Source organism: Berghia stephanieae, chromosome 9 (assembly GCF_034508935.2).
Source record: "Berghia stephanieae isolate SIO BIC M18660-M18661 chromosome 9, UCSD_Bste_1.3, whole genome shotgun sequence".
Taxonomy (NCBI): Eukaryota; Metazoa; Mollusca; class Gastropoda; order Nudibranchia; family Aeolidiidae; genus Berghia; species Berghia stephanieae.
In genome coordinates, this window is record NC_088368.1 from 28,812,218 (window position 1) to 28,825,293 (window position 13,076).

Consider the following 13,076-nt stretch of genomic DNA (forward strand, 5'->3'; position numbering starts at 1 on the left):
CAATATTTGATGTTATTATAGGTTATTCCGATGAAGATTCACCTCTTCAGTGGACGGAGAAACGAATGGCCACGGTCATCAAACTGAGGCAGAAAGCATTAGAGTACGCTCGCAAAACATGGGCAGATTACCTCTTTGTAAGCAAGCCTTGCCTTTTGCCTGCTGCATGTAAACATATATATATATATCCTGTGTGTCAGTTTCAGTCTCAGACGGGAAGCAGTCTGTTCAGGATAACGCTTGAACAACATGCTGCCATATCTATGTTTATTGTTGTTTTTTTTTTTTTTTCTTCTTTTTTGTTTGTTTTTGTTTGTTTTTGTTTTGAGTTGTGTTATTTCTTTGAATGTTTTTGTTTTTGTTTTGTTTTGTTTTGTTTGGATTTTGTTTTTTTGCTGTTGTTATTTTTTGGTCTTTTCTCATCTTTTAGTATTTTTTAGTAAGTTTAATTTTAACTCGTATTTTTACTTGTATTCTTTAACTTTGATAGCTTGATAATCTTCATGATCAACCCTTTTTTTAAAAAAGAAAAAAAAATGTTCATTTAACGTATTGAGATAAATTAACACAGTTTCAATTAATTTGACTAATTCTTTGTCCTGGTTCATTCTATGTGTAATCTGCCTTGGTATGCTAGTCTCTTATTTGGTGTTGTTATTAAGCAATTGATAAAATGTCTTTTTTTTTCCTTTAATAATGGGATCTGTCAGAGAAATTTCTCTGCCGTCGACCTGTTCTTTTAGTAATGTGTTTATGTTTTCATTGGGTATATTTCTTGGCTGAATAAGAGTTTTCTGGGTGGGGTTCCTGACCTCCCATAGTGGGCAGGGAGGTACATACTGTGTCTTCTATCCCACAATATATTTTTTCCAACATGCTTTCTGTCTTTGTCTTGGAATAAGATTACTTGGTTTTGTCCTGGCCCTGGCCAGATACCATAGCTGGGAGGGAAACAGTCAAATGTATAGTTAGTTTTGGGAGATGATATTTTTTTTCCACATAAATAATCTCTCTGTTATGTACTATATTATTTTTCCTTTTACATATGTATGATTTGTAAACAATTGAGTGTGTTCCTCTTGATGGGGGGACCTGTGCTTATGTCTGGATGATACATTTAGTGATCTCAAACTAAGTACACTGATAGTGTGCTCTTGGAACCTACATCTGTTCTCTATTTGAACCAATTCCCCTTTCTCTGCCTTATTCTTGGATGCTTTAATTGTAATTCTAGAACTTTTGACTATCCCATTTTCTTCCTTTTTACTGGCGCTGATATGACCTAAATGTGTTGCAAGCGGCGTAAAACCCTTAAAAACAAAAAATCAATAAGAGTTTTGATCCTGAAATATTTCATGTTTGGTATTTTGTTCTTTTTTGAACCTGATATGTAAATTTTTGCTTATTTCTTTTTTACAGTCCACAGCTTCTAGCAGCTTAGTATCACTTAAACCAAAATCTAAAGTGTTAGACCGTGGACCTGATTGTAAATATTCAGATCACCGTATATACAGATTTAAAAGGTATATGAGGCTGGTCCAAAAGGCCGTTTTTGGGATGTTCACCACAAGAAATACACCAATAATTAGGAAAATCTCAAATTTGTTTTTATTCATTTCTATATTTGTTATAATAATGTAACAGAAACCAAAAAAAATGTCGATCTAGCCCCAATAGAATAGCAGACCTAGTTTCTCAAAGGTTCAAAAGTGTGGGAGTATCTTTGTACATACTTTTTCGACACTTTAAATAGCTACAGATTGTCTGTTTTTGGTTCATTTTTCATTATTTGATTCAGGAAACTGATGAAAGCAAATTTTTCCTTTAGTTTTTCAATACAATTTGAGTATTTTTTTTTCAGGTGAATATCATGATCCTTGAATACAGCCTCATATACAGATTATTTTTAAGCCATAATTTTGCTAAATTCGGATTTTCTCCCTTCTGATTCCATTTTTAATCAATAAAGTTTCGAGGAAAATAGTTAAAAGTGTCGCTATTTTTGCAAGAAATGCATATGTGACCAAACTGAATGATATTACATCAATTTTTTGAAACCATTTTGATATGACCAAATATAGAAGGGAGTGAATCATGCATTCTGTATTTATCCATATTGTTTTGTTTTTTGTTTGTTAGTAGCTTGTGGTAGGTCTGTGTATTTTATTTCACTGCTAATGCTTTTTATATCTTTCGCATCCTCTTTTTTTATTCTGTAGATGGTTGATGCTGATGTTACATTGGAACATAACCAGACTTTAAGGTTGTTGATGGAGCAAAAGAAGTAAGGAATGAAAAAAAAATTATACACAAATGAAGTAAATCGATATCATCTGTTTCTTTTTGAAATAATCTTTTTCCTTTTTTTAAAAAGGAAAGAAAAAATTGCAATGCAGTGATGATACTTTTCCGCGGATCCGCGGAAATCCGCGGTTTTCTTTCCTTTCCTCGGTTTTCCTCCTCAGATCCTCGATCCGCGGATATTTCCTTCATTTCCTCCTTTTACTTTTTTTTTTATATAATAAATCTTTAAAAAATATCTCCTTTTTAAAAAAAAGAAATATATATAAAAAATTTCCTCCTTTTACTGGACTCCGGGCATTTTAAAATTGAACGATCCAGCTGGGGGGTTTCATCGCCACTGCGCCACTGCGGAAGTGTTCATCGACCATGTTAATTCGTTCGATGTGGTAAGCTAAGTATCGAAGAATAAAACTAGCACGATATCGCTTCTTTTGGACATGCCAACTTTCCTACAGTAGTCGCGTAGTATCTCGCAGCAAGTATCATGCTGAGTTGCAAAAACAGAAAGAGGAAAAGGAAAGAAAAAGACAAATGTTTGATCAAGCAGTTGTAAAGGCGGAAACAAAAAAGCAAGCAAAGGCAGTCCGGGAGAAGGCAATTAAAACAGCCTATAAGCTTCATATAAAGAAGCAATCCAAACAGGTTGGGCCCCCACCTAGAAAGAGGCCCAAAACACACGAGTACTCTTCAAGTACTCAAAAGAAGTCATCCTGCCTACTTTCCTGTGGTGCAAGAATGTTCTAGGTGAGTTTTCCGTTTTTCCGAGACTTTTCCTCCTTTTTGACTTTTTGTGAGTATCATCACTGATTATGTCATGGCTATACTTTTGAATTACATTGAATACGGTCAAATCCCTGTGAAATACAGAGTCTGTTTAGAAAAGGTTGTGTCAAACTGGTGTGCTTATATATGTTAGTCAGATTGGAGAATATATGAAATATGAACCGAAATAAGCCCATCATAAATAAAGTAAAATGGTTTACTACAGGGTCAATATGGGGTGGAAATGAAAAAACGTATTGACAGACGATAAAGAATCCTGGGTCAACATGTGTGTAATGGTAATGATAGTTAATTTATATAACACCTTTCACTTTAGCCTCAAGGCGCCTTTATAATAAGTAATAATATATTTAAAATGCAATTCATTCTGGATAATCACAACACCTTGGGATCAGCGAAAATGTTGTGATTAACTGAAGTTATGATTAACCAAAGTTGAGTTTCCTGCCCACTATTGCAACATTTCCCTCTGAGTTTACACAGGCTTGGGGCCGTGCATGGCCTCATAAAATTGTGTTGTTATTTTTTTTTTTTTTTTGTTTTTTTTTGTTTTTTGGTTGTTGCTTTTTTGTTTTGTTTTGTTTTTCTTTTTTCTTTAGTGTTTGTGTGTGTGTATGTGTTTTTTTTTTCTCTTCTTTTTATGGTTGTAAATTCCGTCATTTTCCTTTGTGTTTGACATCACTCATTTTCTCACTGAGGCTAGATGTTTATAAATGTGTTTTCCAATAGTTTCCTAAAATGGGGCAATAGAGACTTATCATGAGGTTACATATGACCGCACAAACCCATACTGCAAAGCCCGTCCTCTTTTGTCTCTAATAGAGTGGTGATACACTACTGTAGCATTTAACCCCGCCCACTCTTGATTCTTCAACCTGTCATGATTTCACCCATAATGAAATTAAACATGACATTTTGTTTGATTGATTTCTTGAATAACCATCTTTAGAGGTCTAAAATTTGTTGCGATTAACAGAAGTTTGTTGCAATTAACCATTTACTTTTATAAAGAATTAATTTAGTTTCTTGGGAAGTGTTGCGATTAACCGAAAGTTGCAATTATCCAGAGTGGACTGTAGATGTTATCTACACACACACATATGACACATAAGTTTTTAAAAAAAGTGTGCCTTCAAAGGTAATCGAAACTCTGAAGTGTGATTGCCAGCCTCATGGACGGAGGAGGTAAGGTGTTTTGTTGTGGTATGTAGTACGAGGGCTCTTTCATAATTAACCGAAAAATGCCTGTAAAATCCGCGTTTTTTATGCTATCAACAAAATTCTTGCACGTGTTCATACCTTGACTCGTCCTTCATTTCTCTACGTAACAGCCAAGTCTGTCGACACACTTCTGCCAACGCCTCACCATGGAATAGATACCCTCTCGGAAGAAATTTCCGTCAAGGTTTTGTAGCCATTTCCGCACATGGTCAACAAGCTCTTCGTCGACATCAAAGCGCTTTCCTGCCAGCTCACGTTTCAGTGGCCCAAAGAGGTGATAATCAGATGGTGCGAGGTCTGGACTGTGTGGTGGGTGTGGCAGAATCTCCCATCCATATTTCTCTAGCCAACCTTGCGTCACTCGTGCTGTGTGGGGTGTAGCGTTGTCGTGTTGCAAAATGACCCCGTTGGTCAACTGCCCTTGGCGCTTTCTGCGAATGGCCTCCCTAAGCTTGTCAAGAGTTTGGCAGTACCTTGCAGCATTGATTGTTTCTCCAGGTTGTAAGGTTTCGAACAGAATAACACCACGACTGTCCCAGAAAACAGTTCCCATTATTTTCTTTGCTGACCGCATGACTTTGAATTTCTTCGTGACAGGTGAGGATGGATGTTTCCATGTCATCGAATCTTGCTTTGTTTCTGGGGTGCAATGGTGCAACCAAGTCTCATCACCGGTGACTATGCTGTCAAGAAAAGTCACATCGTACCCTAGAAAGTCTCCGCCGGCGTTGGCAGTATGCCCGTGAACCCTGCGTGAGCTCTTGCTTCTTCTCAAAAGTTCCCTGCAGATGTCCAATCTTTGTTCTTTATGATTGTCTGTCAATTGCTTAGGAACCCATCTTGCGCTGACTTTTCTGTAGCCAAGTTCATCAAATACAATTCTAAGGGCAGAAGTTTCCGAAATTTCAAGACTGCTTGCGATTTCATGAAGTTTCAACCTCCTATCTTGACGAATAAGCTCATCAACTCGCTTCACATTGTCTTCTGACGTCGCAGTTATCGAACGCCCTCTCCCTTCCCTGTCTGTCAAGTCGGAATGGCCGGCTTCAAACAAATTACACCAGTGATAGACTTGTGTACGGCTTATAACATGCTCACCATATACACTCTGAAGTTCTTTATGAATTTCGGTAGGATTCAGACTTTTGGCGTTCAAAAAACGAATGACAGCTCTGATTTCCTCCTTTGACCAAGTTTCAAGGTGGGCCGCCATCTTTAAAATCGTCTAGAAATTCATTGTGCAAAATGATGCACTTCATAATTTCTGGGAATATCCGTAAGGAAAGAAGGAATATCATGTCGTTTACAGAATTAAAAAATCTCCACTGGTTGCTGAGCAATGGGCATTTTTCGGTTATTTCTGAAAGAGCCCTCGTATTAGTTCTATCATTATTGTCACACATGCAGTGCACTCCTTAGAGAATTTAAGTATCATTAAAATAATGTTTTATCATAACCCCCCCCCCCCCCCCCACTTTTAAGACTTTGATTTGAAATTACAATTTGTTCTCCCGATCCTTACAGGTTTATTGTAGCCCCAATGCTGAATAACTCAGTTGACGGTCTTTACTCCAATTTCTGGGGAGCCATGTCAGAGCAGGTATTTGATGTATTTACTATCCTTATATTATGGTATCTTGAGTTCATCATCTAACTTTTTGTTTAAGTTAGCATGGCTTCTTTTCTTCTTCTTCTTTTGAAAAACAATTCTTCTCTTTTAAAAAAAAAATATGGTGAGATCAAATTTAAATTTAAATTTTGACTTTACTATAGTTGTTTTTTTGTTTGTTTGTTTTTTGTGTGTTTTTTACACTATTATTTTTAACAAATTGCCCTTAAGTTATCTTTTTGTTCATTTAAGTGAAGGGTCATTTCAAATCAATTTTATACGGATTGGTTGACTGCTGGGATAGAGTTGTGTAGCTTATAGCTCACCAAATAATTGTACCCTGTACGTCTTGAATTTTAGTGAAGTAAGATCAGGATGTGTTTGTAAATTAGTTGCCTATGAAAATGACAAGTTGGCAGTTGAAGACTGTGAAAAATCTTATGACTGTTCTCTTGAAAGGCATCAATTTTTTATGGCCCTGATTTCAGGAGGCTTTTTCATAATGAGAATATTTTTAATAGATTAACATATCTTTTGAAAATGACAGGCTTTATCCCCAAAAAACCCTTTGATTTTAAACTCATAAATAGAATAATTTTGTTTCCATCATTAATTTTCCTTCCAGGGATTCTACCAACGCAGTGAAAACTATATCAACATAGTGGATAGAGAAGAATTGGGTGTATTCAGTGTTCCGATGGTTCACACATGCCTCTTGATAGACATGCGCCATCCAGCCTCTCAGAAGGTCTCCTATAATAAACCACCCTCTGGCTACAAAGGACCTCGAGATGACATTATCATATTTGCTCACAATGTGAAAGCCTTAGGTAAAAAGGACATATTTATCCTGTTTCTAACTATTTATTATATTATATTATTAAAAAAAAAAATTTTTTTAAGTTGAGCTTTTATATAGTGCATTATCCACTAGTCATGCTCAAAGCGCTTTACAAGGGATCCCTGGCCAACAGCAACATTTAACATGAAGGATGGGATGTGGCTCCTGTTAGGCCATATTACAATTTTTTGGACGAAGACAATGCTGTTAACGGCCAGGTACTCATTTTACACCTGAGTTTGGTGAGAGAATGTGAGTAACGAGCCTTCTCCAAGGACTCAACTATGCGCCGAGTGAGGCTCGAACCCAGGACCTTCGATCCGAAAGCGAGTGTCAAAGCTGCACAAATTTGGTAAAATATTGCTCTCTATGGAAGTGAGTGTTTTGGGTTTGTTTTTTCTTTGCGTCTTTTCATGCTTGGCAGAAATTAAAAAAAACATTTAATTGTTCCCTTAATTTCAATCTACTCTATGCATCTCATTCATTGAAATTTGTCACAATTCATCCTTGGGTAAAACCCACTTTAAAATTAATAAAAGCTATGAATTATTTTTAAAAAAATGAGAAACACACTTCAATTCTGTTCGTGGCAAGTGTATGATTGGATTGTAATATCTTGTTTCATTATCAATTATTTTGCAGGACAGACAATGCATGTGTTGAACAGTGTGTATTTTGGAAAAGTCATGTTTCCCTTAGATCAGAGGTACACACTAGATGACGATGTTGACCACTTCACTTTTGTCAAGCTGGAAGCAATGGGTATGGCTCTTATTTATGATTTTTGACTTGAGGCGCTTTTCAAAGTGTAATTTGTAAATATAAATGTGTTACTTCCATTTTGAAGCCAGCGTACAAGTTAGCAATTGATAACAATTGTCAATTGGAATTAATGAGAGCTAAAATTTATTTAACATAGACAGATAATGTAGATGTTTCGAGTTACCTCATTGTCAACATACACGATGAAGAAACATTACAGACGAATTCCTGGGTGGAATTCCCGACCTCCCATAGTGGGCAGGGAGGTCGCTTATTGTGACTTCTATACCCCTATATCTGTTTTCCAATTAATTTTTGTCTTTGTCTTACTTGGTTTGTCTTTTCCTTTGCCAGTCCTTTGCTGAGAGGGAAACAGTCAAATATATAGTATTTGTTCTTATAAATTATCTCTTTTTTATGTAATGTATTATTTTTTTGTTTCATTTATATATTTGTAAATATTTGAGTATATTCCTCTTAGTGGGGATCTGTGCTTGTGTCTGAATGAGATGTTTCACTTGTCCCCTGTGCCTTAAATTTTCTTTAGTATTAGTACAGATCTATAATTACTTGTCTCCCTCATTATCTTCCTTTTTACTGGCATTGAAATGATCTTAAAATGTCACAAATGCTTTACAAACAGATCTGTTTGCGCTTGAGTTTTATTTGTTTGAGATTTATGAACCCTTGGGGTGTTGTCCAGTGACCAACGTTGTTCTCTCAGCAGTGAATTTAACATTGAACTGCAAGATCTGGGTTAAAGTGCTTTGTGATAGATCAGCGTCCTATCCAGATGATAGTAAGCAATTGCTACTGGTTATTTTATGCTGCTCTATCAGGCCTAATGGTCTATGGACTATTGTCGAATAGCTTGAAAAGACTTACTATTGCTCATATCCTCTAAGCAGTGATGTAAAGTAGTTTCAACCATATCTAGAGCGGTGATGAGTTTGCAGCCTGAATAGATCATCATAAAAGGCTCCATACACGCCCGGATATGATCCTGGTTCAGACCCCGATCAGGCAAACCGGGGTGAAAACGCAATGTGTGTGGCCAAATACCTGGCCGATAAACCTAGGTATGGGGTCGATCGCTCGCAAAGCCCGCTTTGCTTAATATTTTTCGAGGCGATCGGCGATCGGGGCGTGGCAGTATAAAAAATTGGACAATTTTTTTCGGATTTTCGCTGTTTTGACGTCAGGTTCGTGATCAGCGTCGAATTTACAATAGGTTTGATACCAAGAACTATGTTTTTACTCCAAAAATTGATGAAATTAGATATAAAATTTAATTAATATTGAGGTTATGTGGCCGACAGAACAGTGCCCCTCCCTGTTTTGTGGTATGACTCTCGCTTCCAGATCGGAAGGTTCAGGTTTCGAGCCCCGCTCTGCGTGGCGCAGAGTTGAGTCCTTGGAAAATGCTCTTTACTCACATTTTCTCACCGTACTCAGGTGTAAAATGAGTACATGGCCGTTCGTTGAATTTGTTAGGAAAAAATGTCACATCGCCTGACAGGCGTCATGTCTCGTCTTTCAAGTTTAATATTGCTGTTGCCTTGGGACCCCTTGTAAAGCGCTTTGAGCACGTGGATATTGCGCCAAATAAATGCTGTGTTATTATTTTTTTTTAAATAATATTTTTATACATGTTGCGCCAGGAAGAGGTAGATGGCAAAAGTTTCGTTCTTGATCATCGTAAAATTTATAAAGGATTTCATACAAAATAAAAAATAGTTTTCATAATTTTCAATGTAATGATATAATAATATGCCAGTTCTTTTTTTTTTGTTTCCTCCTCACCCGTTGACTGGACATGACGGTCGACCTTGACACAGACATTTGGGATTGGCAGATGCCAAAAAGCCTTGACTACGTGATGACAGGGGTGGGCATTGTAACCCTGAATTATAATCTACAAACAACGCCCCCCCCCCCCCCCCCCCCCAAAAAAAAAAAAAAGAGCTGTGTGCGTGTGTGTGGTGGCGGTGGTGGTTGGGGGGGGGGGGGGGTGCGAATGCGAGTAGTCCCGAGGAGTACCCGTTTAACCTGCCACGGGAACACTGTCGATTTGTTTTATAAATAATAATAATAATAATAATAATAATAATAATAATAATAATAATAATAATAATAATAATAATAATGACGATAAATAACAAATCTTTATTGTCCACAAAATGGAAAAATTTCCGTGGTCTACGTTGCTTTTAAACTTAAATCGGATTGCAAATGTATGGATGTTATGCGTATTGGAAAAATACTCACGACATCTCCATCGGGGTATAACATATTAACACACAAAACTGCAAACGCGAACGTTCATTGTCTGATTGATATAACTTAGTGATAAGTTAATTATAAAATGCTGTCTAAAAGCAATAACAACGGGTTGACTAACGTCAAATTCATTCCTTCTATTGATGCTCTGTGTTAAATTAAAATACTCACAAAGTCCGCCAGCCAGAAATATCACTCCAGCCCAAAGATCTACATGGAACCTTGAACGTTATAATCTGATATATTTTAATGAGAACTAATCATAAAAATGGGTGTCTAAAAACAATAACAATGAGATGAGTGACGTCAATTTGGTTCCTTCTATAAATATCCAAGAACTTTACTCACTCCATCCGCTCTCTCCTCCTTCAATACATATGAATCTATTCTCTCATCACTTTTTTGTGCGGCTATGCATGTGATCTTGTGAAATGACACTCGCCTTTGGATCGGACGGTACTGGATTCGAGTCCCGCTCTGAGTGGCGCATAATTGAGTCCTTGGAAAAGGCTCTTTACTCGCATTCTCTCACCTTGTTCACTGTTTACAGCGTCGTCTCTGTCGGGAAACAATTGCAATATCACTTAACAGTCATGTCTCGTCTAACATGTTTTTATGTTGGCCAAAGACCCTTATAAAGTGATTTGAGCACCTTTATTGAATATAGCGGTATATATAGCGCAAGTAAATTTTTCTCTCTTTCTCTTTCTCTCTCTCTCCCTCTCTCTCTCTCTCTCTCTCTCTCTCTCTCTCTCTCTCTCTCTCTCTCTCTCTCTCTCTCTCTCTCTCTCTCGACATGTTAGATTATTATAGCTATTGCTACATATGATGCGAATATCTTGGACGGTTATTGATGCTATGAGTTTAGGTAAAATGCTCACAACATCCACCAGTCGGAAATAACGTACCGTCACACAAAACTACGAGTAACCTTGAACGTTAAAAGTCTGATTGATATAATTTAGTGAGAACTAATTACCAAAATGACTGCCTTAATACAATAACAAAGAGTGGAATGATGTCAATTTCGTTCCTTCAACAGTCTAATTGATATAATTTAGTGAGAAGTAATCACTATTGTGCGCAAGACGAAAGATAGAATAACAGACAGTAACTGGGATCGGTTCTGTCGGCCACATAGCCTCACTATTAATTAAAATTTATTTCTAATTTCACCAATTTTTGGAGTAAACACACAGTTCTTAGTATCAAACCTATTGTAAATTTGACGCTGATCACGAATCCGACGTGAAAACAGCGAAAATCTGAAAAAAATTGTCCACTTTTTTATACTGCCACGCCCCCGATCGCCGATCGCCTCAAAAAAATATCTCCAGTCTGTGGGCAAAAATCATCTGCGATAAACGCAGGGATCGGGTCACAGCGACGAGGGCATCCGTACCGCGATCAGCGGATGTCAGCGTCTATGGGGGGCTTAACATAGTAGTGTGACACCATTAGTCCATATCTGGGAAAAAGCCCTGCCACCCAGTCCATGTTGTGAGGACAAAGAGGCAGAAGAAAATCTGGAGTAAAACAAGCTCAAACCAGGTCTTATTGCTTGCAAGTTGGATGCTGTAGCAATTGATACAGAAGGCTTTCTGCCAATGTTTAAAGTAGGTATGGTAATTCTTAATGCAGAGAAGCATGATTCACGGAGACAGTTGACCAGCAACATGCTCAAGAGTACAAGCCACGATGGATGATGATAGTAATTCTTGTCCTGGCAGATCATGAATTTTTGTTTTTTGTGTAATTCGTGTAATTCGTGTAGATGAGACAAACAAATGTTGGTTAATTACGAAGATTGAGATATGCTCTAGATAATTTTGTGCTTTAAACCATTTATATTTCATGCTATGTTTCTTTAAAGCCTGATAAAAATCATACTGGAATATAACCATCCCCCCCCCCCCTTTATTTTTGTTTTGTTTCTTGTGTGCGTGTGTGCCTGTGTCAAGTGGAAGAAGTACCTCCATTGTACAGCTCTCCCTATGTTTACATTCCTGAGATGCCAAAAACCAAGCTTGGATTTGATGAGGTTAGAGATGTCAGGCATTTTTTATTTAAAAGCCTTTTGCAATGCAGCCAGAATTATTTCAAATACTTATAGTCCCTTCTTACACATCTTGCTTTAGCATTATTGACAGTAAAGGGCAGAGCCTAAAAAAAATACTTTTACAATAGATATCAGCATCTTTACTATAAGTCAAACTCCCAATTCTTTAACTGTATATGAGTGATTTTACTCTTTGTTGTTCATGCCTGACTGAATAATTACCTAGTCAGTCTTGATTTACTATCATACCTCTCTCTTTGTTAGAGAGAAATTTGTTCTCTGTTTTGCAACACTTCAGAATCATTTTCTCATGTTTGAAGCACTATTCTTTATTTTCAGATCTACATGATCAATTTGAAGCGAAGACCAGCCAGGCGTGTCCGAATGCTAAAAGCCTTCGATTATCTTGGTATTGATGCCAAAATTGTTGATGCAGTCGATGGAAAGTAAGTAAAATATCTTTACTTACAGCTGGATACTCATTCATACCTGAGTTGAGTGGGGTAATGTGTTTAAGTGCCTTCTCCAAGGACACACTGTCAGGGCTAAAGTTTTGGGTGGGGAGGTTTATCCTCCCATAATGGACAGGAGGTTACTTGCTATGTCTCCTCTCCCCTATATCTCTTTTCTGAGTTTTCTCTCTGTCTTTGTCTTGGAATGAGACTTCATGGGATTGTCCTGGCCAAAGTATTTGGCTGGGAGGAAAACAGTCACATGTATAGTTATAATTTTGAGAGATGATATTTTTTTCTTGTAATAATAATAATAATAATATATACTTTATTCATCCAAAAAAATGGAAATTCGTTTACAGATGTGGCATGCATAAAAATATATAAACACAGAGTTGAGTATCTATGACGACAATGTATACATATATATATATATACTCATCTTTCTGTTATGCACTGTTGTGTTTAGAATGTAATTTAATGATTTGTAAAAACATTTGAGTGTATTCCTCTTAGTGGATCTTGTGCCTATGCCTGGATGAGAATTTTAGGTGATCTCAAACTGAGTTCACTGGTATTGTGCTCTCAGAATCTTCATCTAATCCTTATTTGAACCAAACCGCTTTGTCTTACTTTTTCTCGTGTGCTTTCAATTGTAAATCTATGCTTTTTTAACTACCCCATTTTCTTCCTTTTTATTGGCGCTGAAATGAACTAAATTTGTCAAAAGGGCTGTAAAACCCTTAAAGACAAAAAAAAATAAAG

General features: G+C 36.9%; 1 protein-coding gene across 1 annotated transcript in view; it reads left to right on the forward strand.

Moving 5' to 3' along the window:
* Positions 1-13,076, forward strand: part of LOC144979995 (glycosyltransferase 25 family member-like) — a 30,702-nt gene that overhangs the window by 10,034 nt on the left and 7,592 nt on the right. The window contains exons 3-9 of the mRNA XM_078927428.1: positions 22-137; positions 2,220-2,284; positions 5,833-5,908; positions 6,543-6,747; positions 7,401-7,520; positions 11,762-11,841; positions 12,199-12,305. Coding sequence (XP_078783554.1) covers positions 22-137; positions 2,220-2,284; positions 5,833-5,908; positions 6,543-6,747; positions 7,401-7,520; positions 11,762-11,841; positions 12,199-12,305 — 769 coding nt within the window. The remainder of the gene's footprint in view (positions 1-21; positions 138-2,219; positions 2,285-5,832; positions 5,909-6,542; positions 6,748-7,400; positions 7,521-11,761; positions 11,842-12,198; positions 12,306-13,076) is intronic.